General features: G+C 57.7%; 1 protein-coding gene across 2 annotated transcripts in view; it reads left to right on the top strand.

Moving 5' to 3' along the window:
• The first annotated feature begins 17,588 nt into the window (after window positions 1-17,588).
• KIF3C (kinesin family member 3C) overlaps window positions 17,589-22,104 on the top strand; it is a 61,514-nt gene continuing 56,998 nt past the window's right edge. Inside the window, exon 1 of one of the 2 annotated variants that reach the window (XM_027825246.3) lies at window positions 17,589-19,152. In XM_027825246.3, the coding sequence (XP_027681047.2) occupies window positions 17,743-19,152 (1,410 nt within the window). In that variant the 5' untranslated portion in view covers window positions 17,589-17,742. The remainder of the gene's footprint in view (window positions 19,153-22,104) is intronic. The other variant, XM_027825245.3, reaches the window with a different exon arrangement.

Raw genomic sequence — 22,104 nt, 5'->3', positions numbered from 1 at the left:
GAGGCTGGGGGTGGGGGCTCTGGGATGGGGCCGGGGATGCGGGGTTTGGAGTGTGGGAGGGGGCTCCAGGCTGTGGCAGGGGGTTGGGCTGTGGGAGTGGGCTCTGGGCTGGGGCAGAGTTGGGGCATGGGAGGGGGTGCGTGCTCTGGGAAGGAGTTTGAGTGTGGGAGGGTGTTGGGGTGCAGGAGGGGGTTTGGGGTGCAGACTCCGGACAGCGCTTACCTCGGGCGGCTCCTGGAAATGGCCGGCTCATTCCCCTCCGGCTCCTATGCGGAGGCGCGGCCAGACAGCTCCATGTGTTGCCCCTCTCCGCAGACGCCGTCTCCGCAGCTCCCATTGGCCGCAGTTCCCGTGGTGCTGACTAGAACTGCCAGGGTCCCTTTTCAACCGGACGCCTGGCAACTCTCACTTGCGTTAAAGTGCAGTGATGTGAAGGCGAGAGAAAAGGGAGGGCAGATGAGTCTAATTCACAAAGCATCTCTGCCCCATGCAGGTTTCTGGGGCGCAAGTGTCATTCAGCCCTTCCCACTCTGCTTGGGTCACGGACGGAGTTTGCTCCTCTTCTCAGCAGTGTCTGTGGCTCGGCTCAGCGGCACCGCCAGCCTCCAGCCCTTTGCCGTCGAGGTGCCCGTTGGGGTGTGGATGCCAGTATGCTAAGCACTGGCCTGAGGCCCCCAACCCAGCTCATTTCACGTAGCTTCCACTCCCACACTCATGGCGTGCAAGCAACCTTTAGCTTTCGTGCTCCTTGTTCTTATGCTGCAGGTGTGGGGCGGGGGCCTCTGTGACTTACAACCTGAGGCTGATGGGCCAGGGCTGGGGACTCCTTCGACAAGCCCGTACCTAGGGGAGCACCTGGGGCCCCTGGCCCGCCGGCCCTCGTCTTGTGCTGTGCTGACATCTGCTGGTGAGAAGCCATCAGTACACGGACACCCAAATCACTTTTGTGGTCCCTGGTTCCTTTGAGGTCTCTGGCGCAGGAGTCACCTGCAGCCCGGGGGTCCGGGATGCCCCACACAAGAGGTGGCCAGACAGGAGCTGATGCTGCTTGCTTTGCTTTACCACCATGAATCAATCCTCACAGCCCCTGAGTGGAATTAGCGCCACTTTACAGAGAAACAGAGTCGGAAGAAACCCAAGTTGGAGCGTGAACTGGGGGTGACAGACTGCCCATCACTCTGTGTCAATCTGTGAACTTTGTGGACGCCTTTTCAGGGGTTTGTCTGTGTGTTGTATCCTTCATTGTGGGTGAGAGAATCCATTGGGTAGGAGGGGCCTGGCACCTAGTAGAATGACTATGTCTGAGACACCGGCACAGAGCAGGGTTATCAGCTCAGATTGTCTCTCCACTCCTGGCCCATTCACAGGAACAAGAAACTCTTGACACCAAGGCTGGGCTGGGGAGGAGGGGCTGGAGTTCCTCAGCCAGCTGGAAACACAGACGAAAGGGTCAGACCTGGTATTTAAAGGCGGGGAGGGTGCCCTCTGCATAATGCCAGAAGGCCCAGCTAAGGAGAGAGAAGGCAGGAAGGGTTGCTTAGGATCAGGTCAGACTCAAGGAGCTGTTTGTTATTTTGCAAAGACCTGTATCTCTCTGGTGCTCTTTAAGAGCCACGCACCTGGGACTGCAAATTCCTTTGCTCAGCCTGTGTTCCTCGCTTATCTGCCACAGTGTCCCTGCAGGGGTTAAAGGAGCAGAGTGCCCACAGTTAGGTGGGTCTCTGGATGAGCGTGTCTAAGCAGCTGTGGGGAGCTCGGGGGCTGAGGCACTGGTTTTAGGGGCTAAGGCAGCTGGACTGCCCAAGGGTGTCAGACAGGGGGTCTGCACCTGGCAGTGCGCCTGAGAGATCCACAATTAGGAACAGTGGCCAGTCAGTACCCAAACCCAGGGGGCTTCGAAACACAAAGGAACCAGTGGTTGGATTTGCTCACAACAGACCGATGCCTGTCCCGTGAGGTTGACACACTAGGATTGGAACCTTGGATTCCTGGCACCCAGTCCTGTGCTTTAACCACTAGACACCTCTCAGACCTCCCGTCCTCCTCACAGATTCATTGCATATAAGGCCAGAAGGGACCATGAGATCATCTCATCGGACCTCCTGCATAACACACATCAGAAAATGTCACCCACTCACCCTGCATTGAACCCAGTACCTTGTGTTTGACTAAAGCACCTTCCAGAAAGGTAGCCAGACTGGATCTGAAGGCACCAAGAGATGGAGAATCCACCAAGTCCCTTGGTAGCTTGTTCCAGTGGTCAATCACCCTCAAGGTTAAAAGCTCGTGACTTATTTCTAATTGGAATGTGTCTGGCTTCAGCCTCCAGCCATGGGTTCTGGCTCTGCCTGTCTCCATGAGATTAAAGCGCCCTTTAGTACCTGCTGTTTTCTCTCCAAGATGCGACCTATACCTTGTGATCAAGTCACCTCTCTTTGGTAAGCTAACCAGATTGCACTCCGTAAGTCTCTCCCTTCAGCAGGGCCTTGTCTCCAGCCCTCAGATCATTCGTGTGGCTTTTTCCTGCCCCCTCTCTGATATTTTGACCTGCCTTTTAAAATGTGGTCACCCCAACTGGCCGCAGAATTCCAGCAGCAGCCTCACCAGTGCCACCCACAGAAGTAAAATCACCTTGCTCCAGCTACTCCTCAGCGTGTACATCCAAGGATCACATTAGTCCTTAGGGCTACAGCATGGGCACTGGAAGCTTAGGCCACTACGACCCCTAACTCCTCTTCAGAGTCACTGCTTCCCAGGGTGCCAGCCCCATTCTGTAGGCACGCCCCACCATCCTTGTTCCTAGGTGTAGAACTGCCCCGACATGGCTGGCCCGTTACGGGATCCCTCTCTTGTGGGATTTCCCTACACCCCGCACAAGCCTCCCCTCCCAGTGGTCAACTAGTTACATGCAGTGCTTCCAACTCAGTCGTTTTCCAGCCCTCTCCCCCCTGTAAATTCGAACACCCCGTGCAAGCCATTTGAAAAGCCAGCAAGTGGCTCAGGCAGAGAGAGCTGGTCGGGGCGCTGCTGAGGCTTCTGGGATCGGGGACGAGAGCAGGTTTCTAGGTGGCACTTATACTGAACTGGTTTGTGGTGTCTGAAGAATAACCGGCCCGGAAGGTAGGGCTTGGAAAGGCTTTGGGCCCGGTGTTAGTCCTCCCAGGGCGGAGGAGGCAGCCACGAAGGCTTTCAGGCCCAGATGAGCACGTGGTCTAGATTGCTCTGTGTGACAGCTCCGTTGGGAGCCACGGCTCTCGTCCGCCTCCCTTCCCCACAAACTCGGGGTCCTCCCACTCTGACTGGTGCATCAGCGAGAGAGACTCATTGCCCTGAGGTCAGAGAGGCCCACGGGGCTAATGGAAGGAAAACCGCCTCCTCTTACAATGCATGGGAATGTGCAGGGAATGCAGGTGCGTGATCCTGGCTGGGGCTCTTCAATCTGGGTGGCAGGTGCCGGAGGGCTCATGCTGCCGGCACTGAAAACCCTTGGACTTTTTAACTGTTCTAGTTGACAATTTCCTGACTCGGGACCCCCACTGAATGATGTTTGCCTGGTGTAGCGCTGGACAGCCTGGACTTTGAATCCAGGGCTCCCTCCCCATCCACGCCCCACTGCAGCCTTGGCACGGATGCCAAGCAGGCACAGACTACCATCACAAGCTCTGCTGAGAACAACCGCGCTGCTGGGAGAGCCAGGCACCGCCTGCTTGCGGCTGGTGTTCTCCAGAAGGTGCAGGGCAGAGAGAGAGCGAAGGGCGGCGGGACAGTCTGGGACTTCCCAACATGACATGGGGAAAGGGACCACTCACCTCTCTGCCCAGCCTGCCCTCTGCTCCTGAATTCCACCCGCCTGGCTGGGGGAGCTCCTGGGCGGTGACTCCGTTGAGACCTGAGCAGCATTGGCAGGGTTTGGCCTGCAGCATGTGCCGGGCCGGGTTAACTCTCCTGAGGGCCCACGGCTATTAGATATTGTGGGGCCCCTGGGAGGTTGGAGTGGGGGAGTGGGCTCAGGGCTGGGGCAGGGGATTGGGCTGTGGGAGCAAGTGCAGGGTGCAGGCTCCAGCCGGGAGGCGCTTACCTCGGGTGGCTCTTGGTCGGCGGTACAGCAGGGCTAAGGCAGGATCCCTGCCTGCCCTGGCTCCACACTGCTCACTCCCCGAGGTGGCCGACACATCCAGCCCCTAGGCAGAGGGGCCAGGCCGCTCTGTGCAGTGCAAGCTGCCCGTTCCCACAAGTGCCACCCCTTCAGCTCCCGTTGGCCAGGTACCCAGCAAATGGGAGCTGCAGAGCCAGCACTGGGGGCGGGGGCAGCGCACAGAGATTCCCTGATTGCCTCTCTAGGGGCCGCAGGGGCGCATCGGCAAGCTGGCACTCGCAGCTCCAGGCCTGGGGTGGGCACCGAGGCTTGGGGCCGGTGTCTGAGCCGTGGCGCAGAGACTTGCTACAGGCCAGATGAAAAGAAGCACTGGGCCACATCCAGCCCACGGGCCTGCAGGGCCGCCCTTAGCCCGAAGCCCTGGGCTACAGCCCCTAAAGCCCCTGCATTAATCCGGGCCTGAGAATGTGGGGGCACCTGTCTGTTTTGTGACTGGTCCCCTCCGCTGCATCTCATGGCCTGCATCTGCCTCCTGTGGCCAAAATGGGAGTTGCATAGATGCCAGCTGCTGGAGCCGGTCATTGTCCTGAGCTGGGTCCAGGCCTGGCCCCCAGCTGGAACGGAGGCCGGGGAGAATGCCTGTGCAGCGAGACTGAGAGATTCAAGCTCATTTCAAGCCTTTCTCACTGAATTCAAATGCTCTACACATGGTTGAACACCATCAATCCGGGCAGACGATCTAGTTTTGAATATCCCCTGCAGTGAAACAGGAAGGAATTGTTTCAGAATTTCCCACCTTTGTGGACTGCTACGGAAGAGATTGCACATTTGCTGAACAGTTCCAAAACAAGTATTTGCCTCCTTGCATGATTCAGCACAGTCAACACCTACCAGGTTTAGTGTGTGGTTTCCACAGCTGGAGAAAATACAGTTTGAATTATGCTCAAGCAGAACTGCTTGTCCACCTTGGTACTTCCCAGCCATATTAGATCCATTGTCATAGACTTGACCAATGCAGACCTGAAAATCTAACTTAAAATCTTCTAGAGTTGCTATTACTCGAGCAGCAATTTCTTTTCCAGTTTTTCTCATGACATTATCAAACAAAACAAACCTTTCTCCAACTGAAAATTTTGAGCTGTCTACAATCTTAACATATCGAATAACCATAGTAGTCTGTTCCTTGTGAGAACAATCTGGAGTGGCATCAACGATGATTGAAAAATACTTGGCATTTCGAATCTCATCAAGAATTGTTGTTTGTACAAATGACCCACATAGCTCAATAAACTCGTTTTGTCTGCGTGTGGAGAGACAATGGACTTGCATGCGCTTTTGACTCTCTTGTGACGCTCGACCACGTTTAACATGCTCTGATAAAAGTGGGTCATGTTTGCTGAGGAGCTCAACTATGTCTAGAAAGTTTCCATTTGCACAGTCACCAGTACATTGACTGGAACCAAAGAAAGCTAATCCCCGCTCAGAAAGAAAAAGGATGCGCTCAAGAAGTTTTTTCCAGTTAGTCGTTTCTGTAGAGAGTTCAGTCAAGAGTAAATTCTCAGCTGAACTTTCAGCTGATGCTGCCCTACGGGCTGATTTCCATGCAACACAGTTTTCTTTGTGTGATGTTGAACTCTCATGGGATAGTATTCGGTCTTTCAACCTCCTCCAACCTCTGCTGGTGCTCCATCCTGATTGATCAGAGAGAACTGATTCATTTGCAGCACTTTTGTTCAGAATGAAGCAGGGTGCACAGTACAGAGATTGTTTAACAGCATAACCAGTCTCTTGTGCAGGTCTCACCATTTGGAAGAGTTTTTGTCAGCAGACGAGTAGGGAAAGCATGATTCTCAGCATCTTGTGGAATGTTACTTGGAATTTCAAAACAACTGATTTGAAGAAGAGATTGCATTTGGGCAGCATCGCTCTTGTCAATAATTCCAGTGTCAGTCCCCGTCAAACCCGTAGTGCTCGTGAATTGCTACATCTTCCTGTTGCTGCTGAGTTTTTTGACCGTACACAGGATCTTCTGCTGCATCTGTTACTGTTGGCACGTCTCCTTCTTGACTACTGTCCTCGTGTTCAGGTATTGGCATTGAAATATCACCTGTTGCAGTTGCCGAGTTTTCATTATCTGTAGCAGTGTTTGTTGGGTAAGGTGCGTTTTCCAGTGGTTTGAGAAATGAAGTTATTGGCTTTGAGCTCTTAGCGGCTGCTTCACTCAGTTGTTTTCGCCGTCTCTTGCTTGCACCACTTTCAAATCTCTTCTTCATAGTGATCTATCTGGTCAATATGTAGCCTATCCACACTTGAAATAGTCTTCTGTAAATAAGTAGCTTATCTACACTTGAAATCTTCTACTGTAAACATGTACACAAATGCTGAATGGTACACAAATACTGAAAAGACTTAAAGCGAAGGACTACTAATTAAGAACACGAAATGAAACAGTCAGACAGGTTATTATCCTTCTCACTGAATCAAAACTCAAGCACGCAAGGTATAATATAACAGGCTGAGATTAAGACAAAGGGATGACATATATATAGTGAACACAGACACGGATACAGACAGAGGGATAATGTCCAAACATTTCAAACGTGTCCTCACGAAACTCACTGTACAAGATTGTCCTCATAAATTTTCACCTTGAGTCTGGGCCTATAGACTACAAAAGCCTAGGATGATGGCCAAGCTACCAAGCTAGGGCCCAACCAATCAACCAGTCACCTCTTTTAGCTACCATATGAAGATACTAATGAGGAATTCTCACACATAGATAATTCCTTAGTCAACTAGATGTAAAACTATATGGACACTAAAATGTAACAATTCTCTACCTTTCAACATGCACTTGATCCAGCACCAGCCACTAGTAGCGGTTTGTTTATATAATCAGCTGATCTGAGAGGACACGGTCTAATCTCGTGCCATCAGAACCGATATATTTGTATTAATATTTATGAACATTTTAAACTCTTTAATATGACAAAATCTATATCAGTTAACAACAAAAATTATGTCTTTTACCAAATCACATCTCTTATTTGCTTAAATTTGCGGCTCTAAGCTGAGAGAGTGTGTCACATTTTGGTCCGATTGGAATGAGCATAAAAACAAGTTGCGAAACTTATCAAATGCCAAAAAATTAACAAGTGTCTAAATTTGAGGCCCCCTTTGAGCTTGAGGCCCAGGCCAAATGGCCCTCCTGGCCCCCCCCACCCTGATAGGCCCTGCCACTAATGTATCCTGGTGGCAGGGATGCCCCGGCTCCCAGGGGAAGCCCGCTGAAGAAGGGGGCAAGGGAGAATGACCCCAAGACCGCACAGGGGCTGGGAGTTGGCTCCCTGGTATGGCCGCACGCCAGGGGTGGAGTGACGAGGGAGGGCAGGGCTGGAAGGAATACAACACCTGTGCCTGGACAGGCCGGACTCACAAGGCCATTTGTCACAGGGCTGGGCTGGGCCCCTGGCTGGGAGGTCCTGGTTTGGTTCTGGTTCCCTTGCTGTGACGGTTCTGCTCCAAGGGACGGTTCTGCTCTCAGGCCTGGTTTAATTCCTGTTGCTGAGCCAGCCACTCTGCTCCACCGGCTGGAAGCTCCACACACCAAGTGTGTGTGTCACCATCTCCTGCTCAGGACCGGCTCTAGGCACCAGCAAGGCAGACACGTGCTTGGGGTGGCACAAATCCAGGGGCGGCGTTCCGGCCCCGCTTTTTGTTTGATTGTTTGTTTCCGCTTGGGCAGTTGCGCTCTCGGAGCTGGGGTGGCAAATTTTTTGCTTGCGGTGGCAAAAAACCTCGAGCCGGCCCTGCTCCTGCTGCCCTATGCCTGGCAGCGTCTCCGCCAGCACTGAGGCTGTATGTGCGTCACGGCCAGTCGGCCACCACGTGGCACTTCAGGACTTCATACGACCTCCTGGTCTTTGCCACCCTGTCCCGCCCTGCCCTAGATTCCCGCAGGAATGTTTATAAACAAGACGCTGCTGGCACGAGGGAGGCAAACTGCACACGGTCCCTTGCATTGTGGGATATGCCCTCCTTGCTCTGTGGACGGAGACAGGGGCGCTCATCTCTTGCGGGCATTTCTGGTCGGTTGCTTTAACCGAGTGAGACCTAGTGAGTGAATGCTCTGTGCCGCCTGGTTCCAGTTCCGGAAGGGCTGGGGGATGTCGATGGAAGCCTGGAACCAGCCGGCGTGTGTGTAACTTTCCTGGCTCCCCAGGCTCGGTGCTACGCCCCAGCTTTTAAACAGTCTGTTGGAGGAGCCCTGCCAGTGTGTCAGACCCGCAAAGGGTCTCCCTCTTCCTTCAGGGTCAGCCACGCTGCCTCGACGCCTCCTCGACTGAGCCTCTGGGTTCCAGCCCTCCTGTTTCACGCCCGGAGCTCTGCTCAGCCAGACTCCCGGCCAGAGACTTGTCCGCTCTTCAGGGACTCCCGCTCCCCAGCCAGGACTGGCAGGGTCTGGGACACCCAGCCAGCATTTTCAAACCACAGTGGGATCTGTTCGTTTATTGGCACACGGCACTGGAAGTCCTTAGGTTAACATAGAGAAATAAAGGTTAAAGCATTGTCCATTCTGGTCAGCCCAGAGCAATTCATCAGCCAGGCTTTTAGTGACCTTCATTTTCAGGCTCTGTCTCTCTCTGCCCTCCTTAGCCAGCCCCGGCAGAGAGCGCTCCAGGCTTCCCAGAGCCTGCACTTAACCTCTGCTCCACACGTCTGGCCTTTGTTCTCAGGCAGGGCCATGCTGAGTTCACCACCCCCTCTGGCCAGAGCTTTGTCTCTCTGGACCCTTGATCTTGGTCGCTTTCAGCCCCTTCCTTAATGACTCGATTCATTCCACGCAGCCAGGGAGGTCACACACACATACCCCCACTCCCTGTCTCCTGTGCTGTCCGAGGAGCCGTGTTAAACCTTTTGCTCACACTAGGTAGCAATGCAAAGTATGGGGGAAACTGAGGCACACATAGGATTCATAAAAGTATTACAAAAAGTTCCCACTTCATCACAGTAACACTGCCTGCTACTGAGAGCAACCGGAACTGCTCCCCTGTCCCTCCCGGCTAACAGCTAAGGCAAGTACTCACTTTAGAGCAGGAGTGTGCGCGGTCCATCCCGGCCCCTGCACACGAGCGGCAGCAGACCCACACGGCTTGTGTTCCTCGCTGGCCACACGTACGGCACAATATTCCCTGCCTCTCGCTCTTTCTAGAGACCCCAACTCTGCACCGCACCGTCAGATTTCACGTTCCCAACACCCCTGCTCCGTCCCAAGGCCCCGCTCCCGCTTTGGCCTCTTCCCGCCCCCGCTGTGCCCCCTCCCCCAAGGCTCCCCTGCGCCCGCCCACCACTCGCTCCTCTCCGTCCCCTCCCCCCGAGGCTCCCCCACAGCCGCCTTCTGTCCCCTCCCCCGAGGGCCCCCAGCCTGCCACTCGCTCCCTTCTGCCCCCTCCTGCCTTAGGGGCGAGGGACAGGTGGAGGGGGCAGAGGGGAGTGCATGGCGGGGGAAGAGGCAGAGTGGGGACGGGGCCTCGGAGCGGCGCGCGGGCAGGGCCCTGGTCCGTGGGCGCTGAGCACCCCCTATTGTTTTCCCCATGGGTGCTTGAGCCCCAGGGCACCCACAGCGTCGGCGCTCAAGGCTCAGGCTGGATCTGCTTGGCCCTCCCTCCAGGGCTAGGGCGGGAGGCGCTGGAGAGTGAAGGCCCCTGCTTGCCCGCAGAAGGGGGGCAGCGGGGGCAGCCCCTGGGCAAACGAATCCCGTCCTCCATCTCTCACTGCCAACATGCCCCAGCCCAGGAGGTCCCCTGGGAACGGCAGGGAGACCCCGCAGGCAGCGACAATCCTCACCGAGGGACCAGCACCCATTGGCCGAGCTCTGCCCCTCGGCTGGCTTCAGCAGTGGAGGCCCCTGGTGCTTCTGCAGCCTCCAAGCACCTGCCCATCGTTAGCTAATTAGCGCAAACAACCCCCCTGCTGAGAATGGGGCCGGGGAGTCCCCATTTTCCAGCTGGGGCCCAGGGAGGTGAGTGACCTGCCCAAGGCCCCCCAAGGAGCAGGCCCAGGACCTGAACTCAGACGTTCCTGGTCCCCCCGTCCCATGTTCAGAGCAGCCACCCCCGGGATGAGGGTGGCCAGGCCTAGTGGTTGGAGCAGGGGTCAGGCGACAAGAGCCGGAGCCAGGGTCAGGAAGCCAGTAGGGAAGCAGGGCTCGAGTAGACTGAGCGGGGCAGGAGGAAGGGTGGGGACAAGGCAGGACCGGGCCTGGAGCAAGGCTGGTTACAAGGCAGGCCGGGGAGCGATCACTGAGCCTCAGGCATGTGTGTTGGGCAGCCAGAGCTCAGCTGTTGGACTTAGGAGCAGGCTGGCTGGCTTCCTTGGTCCGCCAGGCGGAGGGGTCAATCGGGCGGCCCTGCCGCGGCTCAGCTGTGTGCAGAGACTGGGCAGGCACGGCCACAAGTCCTCAGTCCTGACACAAGCAAGCCAGCCAGCTGCTCCAGCGGTGGGGAGCCCGGCCTAGTGGGCTGAGCACTGGACCAGGAGCCAGGACTCCTGATGTCTAATCATGGCTCTTCCCCTTATTCCCCATGTGACCTTGGGGAACAAACTGCTTCCCCCTCTCTATGCTCTAGTCATCCCCGTGCAAAACGGGGGCTGGTGATCCTGTCCCTTCCCCCGGGGCACCTGTGCCAAGCCATCCATGGGTTTATTGCATGAGTGGGGTCACGTGACCTGGGGGGCAGGTGAGAATGGCGCCTGGGAGGGCAACACTGCTGGAGCTGGTCCTCTCCCCCGCCTCCCCTTGCACGCCCTTTCTTGGCCCCCATCCCGCGAGCCCTTTCTCCCAGTGCTGGGGCTCCTCCTTTCCAGCCCATCCCCTCCGCCCAGGCTGTGTCGCCTCTCCGTTATTCAGCGCCCGAATCCTTCTCCGCGCTGCTGGATCCTGGGGGCAGTGAAACAGTTCAGTGGTGGTCCCTGCCCGCCACTGCCCCCCTGCACAGCTGGAGCACACGAAGGACATGCCAGTGCAGGCCAAGCGCCTTCCGCCCGAGAGACTCCAGCCGGTTCCCTGGGGCCCGGACCCGGTGAGGCGGAAGGGCCCCACACGGCAGCCAAGATTCTAGCCCTGACCCCAGTGAGGGGGCTGCTCCATGCACAATTCTCCTGGAGCTTATGGCTGGGATTAAACGAGCAAGCCGGCGCGTATGCCAAATAATGACGCTTACTTAATTAATTAAGGGATAATCTCTAATTCTTGGGAGTGGGCGGCTGCTGAGACTTGATTAACCACAGGCCGTTGAATCCACCTCCCGAGCCATTCACTGTGTGCCCCACAAAGCAACCGACGTTATTCCTACTAGACACCGAACCGGGAGGCGTGTGTGAAAGCAGAGCTCCGTCTCCCGGGCCCACCCGGCTTTCCATGGGCTGCGCTGCCTCCGAGACGTCCCGCCAGGGGCAGGGCCAGGCAGATCCGCGAGTTGGGGGTGGGTTTTAAAGCAAATAATTGCTCTGGGGCACAGCCTGTTCGGAAAAGGGGAGAAGCGATTGGACAGAGCTGTGTGCTGTCAGTAAGGGTTGCCCTTGGATTGGCTGGGGGGCTCCTTTTGTTGTGGAGTTAATCGTTAAAAGTGGATAACTGGGAGGGTGGGGCTAACCGTCTGATGGGATGACAGGGAGGTTTCCTGAACACCTTCACAGCTCCACCCTCCGGGACGACAGCCGTTGGGCCCATTCATTCTGCGACTTTTTATCCAGGGCAATCCCAGCACATTGGGACTGCCCCATGACAAGGAGGAGAGGCGTTGAGTTCCAAGTCCCTGTTACATGCCTCCTCTCCTGGATGGTACGTGTTTACAGCCTGTCACGACCCAGTGAATAGTCTGGGGTGGAGGCCCTGGGGTGGTTTCCGTCAGGTCCTGCTCCCCCCGGGCTGGGTTGGGTGCTGCTCAGCACCCACCCCACAGTGGTGGCTCCTGCAGCTCCTGTGCTGTGGGGCTGTCTGGGCTTGGCTCTCGGCTCTGGGTGTTGCAACCTCCAAGGTTGCAGCACTGCTCAGTTTGCACCCCCCCCCCCCCCCCGACTGGGCCAAATCGGTGTGAGTGGAGCTGTGACCTGGCTCGTGGGCTGGAAGTGCCACTCACTGAAATTTGGCCTACCAGCACTCCCGTCGTCACGACGGCTGGGCCAAACCCGAGTGGCGCTGGGAGCCCAGAGCTTGCAGAGCCCGGAGGCGAGCCCAGGAGCCGCAGGAGCTGGGGACCATGGGCAGCAGGTACCGTAGGCTGGGGAAGGCTGTGCCCACGCTCCGCCCCAGGCTCCCCCCTTCCCACCTGCACTGCGTGCAGCAATGCGGCTCCAGTCCCCCTGTGCAGTGACCCCGGCTTGGGCTGTGGCCGCGCTGCCCGTCCTCCTGGTGCTCCGGAGCTGGGGGCGGGGGCTAGCCTGGGGCTGTGGTGTGGGGCTCTGGGCTCGGGGTGGGGGTGTGCATGGAAGGGGCAGAGCTTTGGGTGGAAGGGGGACTAGCCTCCCCCAGCCTGCGATTCATGCGCTGCCCATGCTGGGGACCCAATTTGGGGTCCTGACCCGCAGGTTGAGAAACCCTAGATTAGATGACTGAAAAGGCTGCAGTGATTCTATGGGTGTTTCCTCTTTGCAGCTGCTGGCAGGGGTAGAACCCACAACCTTCTGCTCCAAAACATAGAGGGCTGTGCTAAAGAAGGGTCTCAGCTGATGGCGACGGCGCTGGGGCGTATAGCCACTTTGTGACTCATCCCCAGGAGGGAGGGAGACGCTGCCCTGCACACCTGAGACACCGAGGGCCGGCCGAGTCGGGACTTTCCGGGTCTTTTCCAGCTCTCCAGTCAAGGCCTTGAACGGAAGGTGCTGTGGACATTTCCGCGAAGCAGGGGTACGAACGTGATTGTTGCTGCGGTGCAGGGCTGCCTGGGGACCTTGCTGTGTGAGTTCGGCTGGTCTCGCTGCCTGTTTGAAATTACTGCCTTTGTTTAGCATTTTGGGAGGCAGGTTCACACCTTTAGGCGTGGGCCCCTTAGAAATGAAAGTGCATAGTAACAAATGAATTCTGTTCTGCTGTTCACCATGGCCCCCTGGAACTTCACGGGTACAGGGGCAACAGAGTGCCTAAGCTTTGGAAGAAAGGAAGATCCCTTAGCTGTGCACCATATCGAGCCTGCGACACACAGCTGAGCAGTTCGGAATCTGCCCAGAACGGGGCTCTGGGGCACCCACAGAATCTACCCCACAATTCGTTTAGGCGTTTCATTATTATCTGCCTGTAAATTCTGAATTTCTTCTCCCAGCAGCATACGACCAGGAGTATTCTCCTTCATATGTGGAGGTAAATTCATGGGCATCTCCATTTGTGTTCACTCCCAGCTCACTCTGTTACCCGTCATCATAATGCGCTTCTCTCTGCCTGGTGCTTAATTAACACTGGCCACAGGGAGGTGCTCATGAGGCAGGGGGACGCTGTCTCGTTCCACCCATTCTCACGCCGCTGGGAGATGGCTACGTGGTCAGAGGCTGCTGTCACCATGACAGTCTGACTGGCCTTGTGCCACTTAGTGGCAAAGGGGAGGTCGTAGGTGGCCAGAGACAGGTTACAAGACTGATTGCAGTGTCCTAATGTGATAGCTGTCACTTGGGGTGCACCTGGGGCTCAAACCAGAGTCTAACGCATCCGCCTCTACAGCCTGAGCTAATATTCAAAGGATCAAAGGTGTAAGGGACTCATCTCCTCTGCGTATGGGGCACAGCAGGGGACGTGCAGTGGACTACACTATCAACGGAGAAACTTCAAAATGAGGAGTTCTTTGGACTCTCTTCACCCAGAGTACACACAACCTGCAGCCAGGTTCTCTCCAGGTCCAGTAAGCCCACAAGAGCCCATGTGGCAATAATCCTTCCTGGTTTCACATGATAACCCTTCAGGAGGGGTAGCCTCCTGGAGCAGACGGGCCTGCAGGTGGTATTTGGCCAGGTAATGGATAGCCGTGGAGGACAGGCAGGCGACATACCTGAGCAGGAAATGCAGCAGGATACAGGACAGGCAGACACTTAGGGCTGAATTCTGCTGTCAGTCCCACTGGTATGTAGCCAGAGTAACTGCACTGAAATCAGAGATACTCTGCATTGACACCGAATCTAGCCTACGATCTCCATATTACCCAAAGCTGGTAACTAACGAACAGTAAAGCCACTCAGAGAGCCCATGCACCTGCCCGTAAACATGCTCTGATCACCTGGCCAGCTGCTGTGTGGAGATTTGCATAGCAGGGTACATGGGCCTAGTGGGGGATAAGTCACCGTTGGACAATTGTACCTGGTGGCACCCAGACCAGCAAGGCCTTGGTGCAGGGCTGGAGGGACACACCTCCATGGAGGAGCGGTGGGAGAGACGAGCAGCGGAGGGTTGGGTTGCTGGATGGCCCCCTTCCGCTATTGGCTGCATTCCATGGGCTGGCTCGTCCGGAGGGGCAGGGAGAAGGCAGACAAAGAGGGTTCCCCCCCAAGCTGGGATGAGGAGCAGGGTCACCTTCTGGCTGCAGGGGCAGTCCAAGACTAGAACAGGGTTCAAACAAGAACTAGATAAATTCATGGAGGACAGGTCCATCAGTGGCTATTAGCCAGGCTGGGCAGGGATGGTGTCCCTAGCCTCTGTTTGCCGGAAGCTGGGAATGGGCGACAGGGGATAGATCACTTGACGATTCCCTGTTCTGTTCATTCCCTCTGGGGCACCTGGCACAGGCCCTGGGCAGCCCCCCATCAGCTCCTGCCTACCCCTCGGTGCCTCCTGCCCGCCGGTCGCCCAGCAGATCAGCGCCTCCCCACTCCCTCCCGCCCGCCACAAACAGCTGTTTCACGGGGTGCAGGGAGGCTGGGAGGAGGAGCAGGGATGCAGCGTGCTCGGGGGGGGGGGAGGGCGGAACTGGGCAGGAAGAGGCGGGGCGGAGGCGGGGCCTTGGGGGAAGCGGTGGAGTGGGGCCAGGGCCTGGGGCAGAGCCAAGGGTTGAGCACCCTCTGGCAGTTTGAAAAGTCGGCGCTGGGGGCACCTGGCATGGGCCACTGTGGGAAGACAGGACACAGGGCTAGACGGACCTTTGGTCTGACCCAGCCTGGCCGCTCTGACGTAACCCTTCTCGCAGGCATTGTCACAGCAGCAAGGGCTGGGTTCAAATGCCGAGGGCTAACAAACATCGCCTGCTTGGGCTGGGCCGGGCCATCCCCAAAACAGCACAAGCCCCCCGCAAATTTCTGGGGAAACAAAACACCATCCCTGGGTGCCCTTCCCAGTCTATGCTTCCCTGTCCCCATGCACCAACTGTGGGTATAAAACCAGGGGAAACTAATTGAGGACAGTGGAAACCAGCATCAGCTTGGGAAACCCCAACAACAATCTATATAAATAAATCAGTACAACACTCCTGTTCCCCGACCTTTGGCTGGAGTCTTTTAATTCAGTTCCTCACCTGCCAAGGTGAACATCTGATCAGCAGGCCCTTGAACCCTTCCATTTGCCCTTCACTACACCCCACAGTGCTCAGGGGTCGGTGTCAGTGGTGGTATGATCCCAGAGCTTGGGAGTGCACTCGGATGGGCCCCTTTGCAGCCACTACCTGTGATATTAGGAACTGTGCCTTTAAGGACTGAGCTTCCCAGACAGAGCATCTGGGGGGAGGCACTTATGGTTATGCACGGCCAGTTGGCAGGTAACTGGGCACAGAATAAAGCAGGGCTCTTGCCCTGAGGGATCTGTGAACAGTTCCACACCACCTCATAGAATCATAGAATCATAGAATATCAGGGTTGGAAGGGACCCCAGAAGGTCATCTAGTCCAACCCCCTGCTCGAAGCAGGACCAATTCCCAGTTAAATCATCCCAGCCAGGGCTTTGTCAAGCCTGACCTTAAAAACCTCTAAGGAAGGAGATTCTACCACCTCCCTAGGTAACGCATTCCAGTGTTTCACCACCCTCTTAGTGAAAAAGTTTTTCCTAATATCCAATCTAAACCTCCCCCATTGCAACTTGAGACCATTACTCCTTGTTCTGTCATCTGCTACCATTGAGAACAGTCTAGAGCCATCCTCTTTGGAACCCCCTTTCAGGTAGTTGAAAGCAGCTATCAAATCCCCCCTCATTCTTCTCTTCCGTAGACTAAACAATCCCAGCTCCCTCAGCCTCTCCTCATAAGTCATGTGCTCTAGACCCCTAATCATTTTTGTTGCCCTTCGCTGGACTCTCTCCAATTTATCCACATCCTTCTTGTAGTGTGGGGCCCAAAACTGGACACAGTACTCCAGATGAGGCCTCACCAGTGTCGAATAGAGGGGAACGATCACGTCCCTCGATCTGCTGGCAATGCCCCTACTTATACACCTAACCGGGCCATAGAGATTTCCGCGGGATTGGTGCTGGGCAGGGGCCCCTTGCCAGCATTCCCACAGCTCTGTGGCTCACCCTCATGGTCCTGGCACCGTCTCTGCACCCTCACCTCTAGAGTCTTTGCAAAGTCTTCAGTGGAAGAGGCTCAGTGGCCCGCAGGACCCTTGAGCGGAGTCCTTGCGCCTTTCCCGTCCCTCTCTCCCCGGTTCGGGCCCCCGTCCCCCCAGTTTGCAGTTGGTGCGTGGGCTGACTGAGGCGCTGCTCAGGGGAGGTCCCTGGGTCTCCAGCGGGTGCGAGCAGCGAGCTCCCCGCCCTAGCGGGCCAGGCACAGGCCTGGGGACTGGAGCATGGTGCAAATGGCAGGTCGGGCAGCCTCAGGTAGAGCAGAGGAGAGATGCCAGCCCCGGGTGACCCCTCCCCTCGGCCCAGGACAGGTCTGTCTGCCCTGGGTGGGCCCGGCGAGGGTAACCGCTGGCCCCCTTCCCAGGGAGCGATCCCCGGGTGTGAGCCCCCCCCCAGAGCGGCTCCCAGTCCCAGCGGCCGCCACTGAAACCAGCCGCGTTTGCCCCAGTGAGACCCCCCCAGCCGCCTCCCTCCAGGAGCCGGATGCTTCCAGCCCCGACAGGCCCCCGGGCCCCTGCGCGGGCGGGCCAGGAGCCAGGCACCGCCGCAGGACTACAGCTCCCAGCAGGCGGGGGGGCGGGTGTCTCTCCCCGCCAGCAAATCAGCGGCCCGGCGCCCCCCCCCCCGCCGCCGCCCGCCCCCGAGTCCCTGCGCCGGCCGCGCACACGCAGCGGCTGCGCTGCAATGAATGAGCCGCCGGCGGAGGGGCGGGCGAGGCGTTCCCGGCCCCGGAGCCCGAGCCCCAGCCCCAGCCCCAGCCCGCCCGCGCCGCTGCCCGCCCGGCTGCCCGGCCCCTCCCGCCAGCGAGGCGGCGGCGGAGCCCCGGCTTGACTCGCCCCGGGTCTCCGCCTGCGGCCCCTCCGCGTTCCCCGGCCCGCGGGCGGCCCCGGGATGACCCGCCTTGCGGGGGCTGCGGCGCAGCCGGGGCGGCTGCCGGGGGCCGGCGCCGAGTGACAGCCCCGCTGCGGAGAGACGGGGGGGGACGCCGGGGCAAGTACCTGCCGCAGCCGCCGCCGCCGCCGCCGCCTCCCCCGCCCGGGGGGGGACACCCACAAAGCCGCCCCAGCCCACTGACCCGAGAGCGGCGAGGGGCCAGCTCTGATCGCGGGGGGGGCTCACGATGGCCAGCAGACCCAAGACCAGCGAGGCCTTGAAGGTGGTGGCCCGATGCCGGCCCATGAACAGGAAGGAGGAGGCGGCCGGGTACGAGAGGATCTTGGAGATGGATGTGAAGCTGGGGCAGGTGGCCCTCCGGAACCCCAAGGCCGCCCCCGGGGAGCTGGCGAAGACCTTCACTTTCGACGCCGTGTACGACGCCAGCTCCAAGCAGGCAGACCTGTACGACGAGACGGTCAGGCCCCTGATAGACTCTGTCCTGCAAGGGTTCAACGGGACCATCTTCGCCTACGGCCAGACGGGCACCGGGAAGACCTACACTATGCAAGGGGCCTGGACGGACTCAGAGAAGAGAGGGATCGTCCCCAATTCCTTTGAGCATGTCTTCACCCACATCTCCCGGTCCCAGAACCAGCAGTACCTGGTGAGGGCCTCCTACCTGGAGATCTACCAAGAGGAGATCCGAGACCTCCTGGCGAAGGACCAGACCAAGAAGCTGGAGCTGAAGGAGAACCCTGAGACGGGAGTTTACATCAAAGACCTCTCCTCATTCGTGACGAAGAACGTCAAGGAGATCGAGCATGTCATGAACCTGGGCAACCAGACCCGATCGGTGGCCAGCACCAACATGAATGAATACAGCTCCCGCTCCCACGCCATCTTTGTGATCACAGTGGAGTGCAGCGAGACCGGCCTGGATGGAGAGGACCACATCCGGGTGGGCAAGCTCAACCTGGTGGACTTGGCTGGCAGTGAGCGCCAGAGCAAAATGGGGGGGCCAGGGGAGAGGCCTAAGGAGGCTTCCAAGATTAACCTCTCCCTCTCAGCTCTGGGCAACGTCATCTCTGCCTTGGTCGATGGCAAAAGCACTCACATCCCCTACAGAGACTCCAAGCTGACCCGCCTCCTGCAGGACTCCTTGGGTGGCAATGCCAAGACCATCATGGTGGCCACCCTAGGCCCAGCCTCTCACAGCTACGAGGAGAGCTTGTCCACCCTCAGGTTTGCCAACAGGGCGAAGAACATCAAGAATAAGCCGAGGGTCAACGAGGACCCGAAGGACACCCTGCTGCGGGAGTTTCAGGAGGAGATCATACGGCTGAAAGCCCAGCTGGAGAAGCGAGGGATGCTGAGCAAGAAGAGGAGGAGAAACAGCCGAAGGAAGAAGGTGGTGGATGGAGAGGGCAATACAGAGGCTGAAGGGGAGGAGGACAATGACGATGGCCTGGAGAAGAACATGGAGAATTACTTGAAGGAGCAGAAGGAGAGGCTGGAAGAGGAAAAGGCGGCCATTCAAGATGACCATAGCCTGGTGAGTGAGGAGAAGCAGAAGCTGCTGGAGGAGAAGGAGAAGATGATAGAGGATCTGAGGAAGGAGCAAGAAGCTACCGAGTTACTGGCCATTAGGTACAAGGTAAGTGTCTCTGTGCTTACTGCACCACCAGGGGTTTGCATGGCCAGGCTGGGATAGGGTCCCGTTTCACTAGCCGTCCTGGTGCACTGCCTCCTGCAGGCCCACGCTGGGTAGTGCACCCGCAGCACTGCACTGCGGGAGCGTGTCTGTTTATGTGCTGCCCTGCCATAGATTCCCTTAGAGTATCCTGGCTATTGGCTGCCAGGCCCTACCTGACTCACTTTCCTCTTGTGGGAGGGGCCGGGGGGAGGGGAGAGCAGTCTGGCAGTGACTGCCCATCCGTGGGGTGGGTTCGGCATCCTCGGCTAAGTCCCCGCCACATGACAAAGCTGTTTGCAGTGGTTGTCTGCTCCAGTGATACTGCGAATTCATACCCTGGACCTGGTGACCTCCCAGATACGCACTGGCCCGCAGAGCCTGGGGGACAATGACAACCAATTGGAGCCCACGGTTCCAAATGTCTCCCTATTGTCTTCCGTCCGTCCTTTCAGCAGATCCGTGACTGGTCTGCGAGCAAGGAGATGCAGGCCAATCGCAGCAGCATGCCTCTTCGGGGCACCAGTGTCCCACCCCTGCTGGAGCCTAGGAACCCCAGTGGTTCTCCACACATCATATTCCCCCCCTCTAGTTACCCCCTGCTTGACCTCCCCTCGCCCACAGATGGGAGCAGTCAGGAAGTGGGAGCGGGTTTCACTGGACTCAGGGCGGGCTCCGGTGCTGCTGCTGAGCTGAGGCTGTGCGATGCTCTGTTTGAAAGCAAAACCTACAGTCCCTGTGTGGGAGCCCGAGGCTGGGACAGTGTCTCTGGGGTGTGGCTCATGGTCTGACATACAGTGCTCACCCCCCAGGGCATGCAGCACTTTGCAGAGCCCTGGAGAGCACCTTGGAGGGACCTACCCCAGGTCTGTGCTTTCAAAGCTTACTATAGCTAGCACATTCCAGCCTGAGCTCTCACATCGCTGCCAAGGGGGCGCCATACCATCGCCTCCAGCTGGGGAAACTGAGGCATGTACTTCCCCAAGGTCACACAGCAAGTCTGCTGTAGAGCTGGGGAAAGAACCCAGGAGTCCTGACGTTTGGAGAGCGGCACGCCAGTTTGCCTGAGTGCCACCCCACCCGGCAAGGGCTTTGCCACCCAACCCACCCCCCCAAATGTCTGGGGTGGAGACCCCTGCAGGCCCTGGGCTGTCAGTGCAGCTCCCCGCAGGCTGCCCCTTCCCCTGCTGCCTCTGCGGGATGGAGGACGTTATTGTAGCTGGTTTCTCCGGCCCCCTTGCTGTGTGTTTCTGTTATCGCCTCTCCTGAGCGTGGAGGAGACAGTGGGGCACGTTTGGGGGCTGGAGTGGGGTTGAGGATCAGTGTGTTTCCTGCCGGGTTAATGACCTATGTGCTGGAGGAGGCTGATGGGGTTCGTGAAGTCCTGGCAGCCCAGTGTAGCAGATTTGAATGTTAGGTGTGGTCTCTTTGGAGGAGCTGCTGCTTTCCCTCTGGGTTCCGGGGTGTATTTGGGCAGGAGTCCTGAAGGCCACAGCCACCAAGCCCCCACGTGGGAAGCTTGGGCTGAAATCAGCAAAAATCCTTGATGCAGAGACACATTCCTCTTAGGGCCAGTCCCAGAATCCTGCAGGGCCCTGTGGGTTTACAGAGTGGTGCTGTGGGCATTGGGCACCCTGGTCAGGGCTCCTGCTGAGGGTCCAGGTGTGGCAGCAGGTCAGTACAGCACCAAGGGACCCAAGTACAGTGATGGGTCAGTGGTCTCCAGAACCCAGCTGGGGCAAAGAGTCAGTGCTGTGGATGGAGCTCTGGATTAATGCTGCAACCAGGCGCACACTTAGAAAAGCAGCTCTCTACCACCCTCCCGCCCTGCGGGACCTCTGCCTGCTCTGGGTCCTTATTCTCTATCTGGGCAGGAGCAGCCTGGCCACGCTGCCCAAGGCAAGGACCATTGCACAGAGCAATGCCCTCTTCCTGGGTGCTGGGTCCAGGTCTGATCAATAGTAAGGGTGTCAGCTGATCACCGTAGCAGACAAGAAGGAATCACCCCTCCAATGGGCAGTCTTGTCCAGTTAGCATGGGACGTTATGAGAGGCTGCTCCAAAGCCTCATGTTGCAGCTGCTGCCAGAGGCAAGAGACTAGACTGAGAAGACCACTGGTCGGGCATTTCCTGTGTTCCACCGTAATCCTGTGTGTGAGGAGGGGGCGCTGATCAGGGCTGAGGTGCATTGGCAGAGCAGCTGTGTGTTGAGGGGGGAGGATCCCAGGCCTGAAACAGTAGAAAGGGCTGCAGGGAGTGAGCCCTAGACTGGAGGAGCAGGGGTAGCTATGGGCTGGCTTTGAGATGCATCAGCAGATTGTAGGAGGAGGCGTGGAACACAGGGCTGGACTAGCAGGAGAGAGGGGCACTGCCAGATCTGCTGAGGTCCCGGACTGCACTTTGCCTGGGTCAAGCTCTGTTGGTTCTTAGGTGCCCAAGTTTTGGGACCCCAGGGGCCACGGGCTGCCTTTGATCTGCACGCTAATGTGTCTGCAGCTTGAGCGCTTCCTCACAGAGGAGGCAAAGCTGCATATTGCAGGAGCTCACTGGAAGTAAACACAAAATCCCAAGTCATGGGGCTGGGCCTCTCACCTTCCAGATCCTGGGCAGACCAAGTGGGCAGGTGGCCAAGGGCTGTGTATTAATGGGAAAGATGCACCAAGCCTTGGGCCGGAGCTGTCCAAGCAGGAATTTGCTCAGAGGTTTCGGGGGACAGAATTCAGATGCTTTCATTTCAGAAGCATGAGTCTTTGAGCTGAAGGATCACCCGTTATGTGAGCTACACCTGATTCCATCCAGGAGTAGGCAGAGGCATGCGAGCCCCCCCTCCCCTCCGGTGCCGTGCAATATTCTGCAGCACCCTTCAGACTGCACAGAGCGGTAGGGGTTCCCCGCAGATTGATACAGGCTGTCTGAA

The sequence above is a fragment of the Chelonia mydas genome, chromosome 3, assembly GCF_015237465.2.
Source record: "Chelonia mydas isolate rCheMyd1 chromosome 3, rCheMyd1.pri.v2, whole genome shotgun sequence".
NCBI classification, from domain to species: domain Eukaryota; kingdom Metazoa; phylum Chordata; order Testudines; family Cheloniidae; genus Chelonia; species Chelonia mydas.
This window is presented reverse-complemented; position numbering and strand designations above follow the sequence as displayed.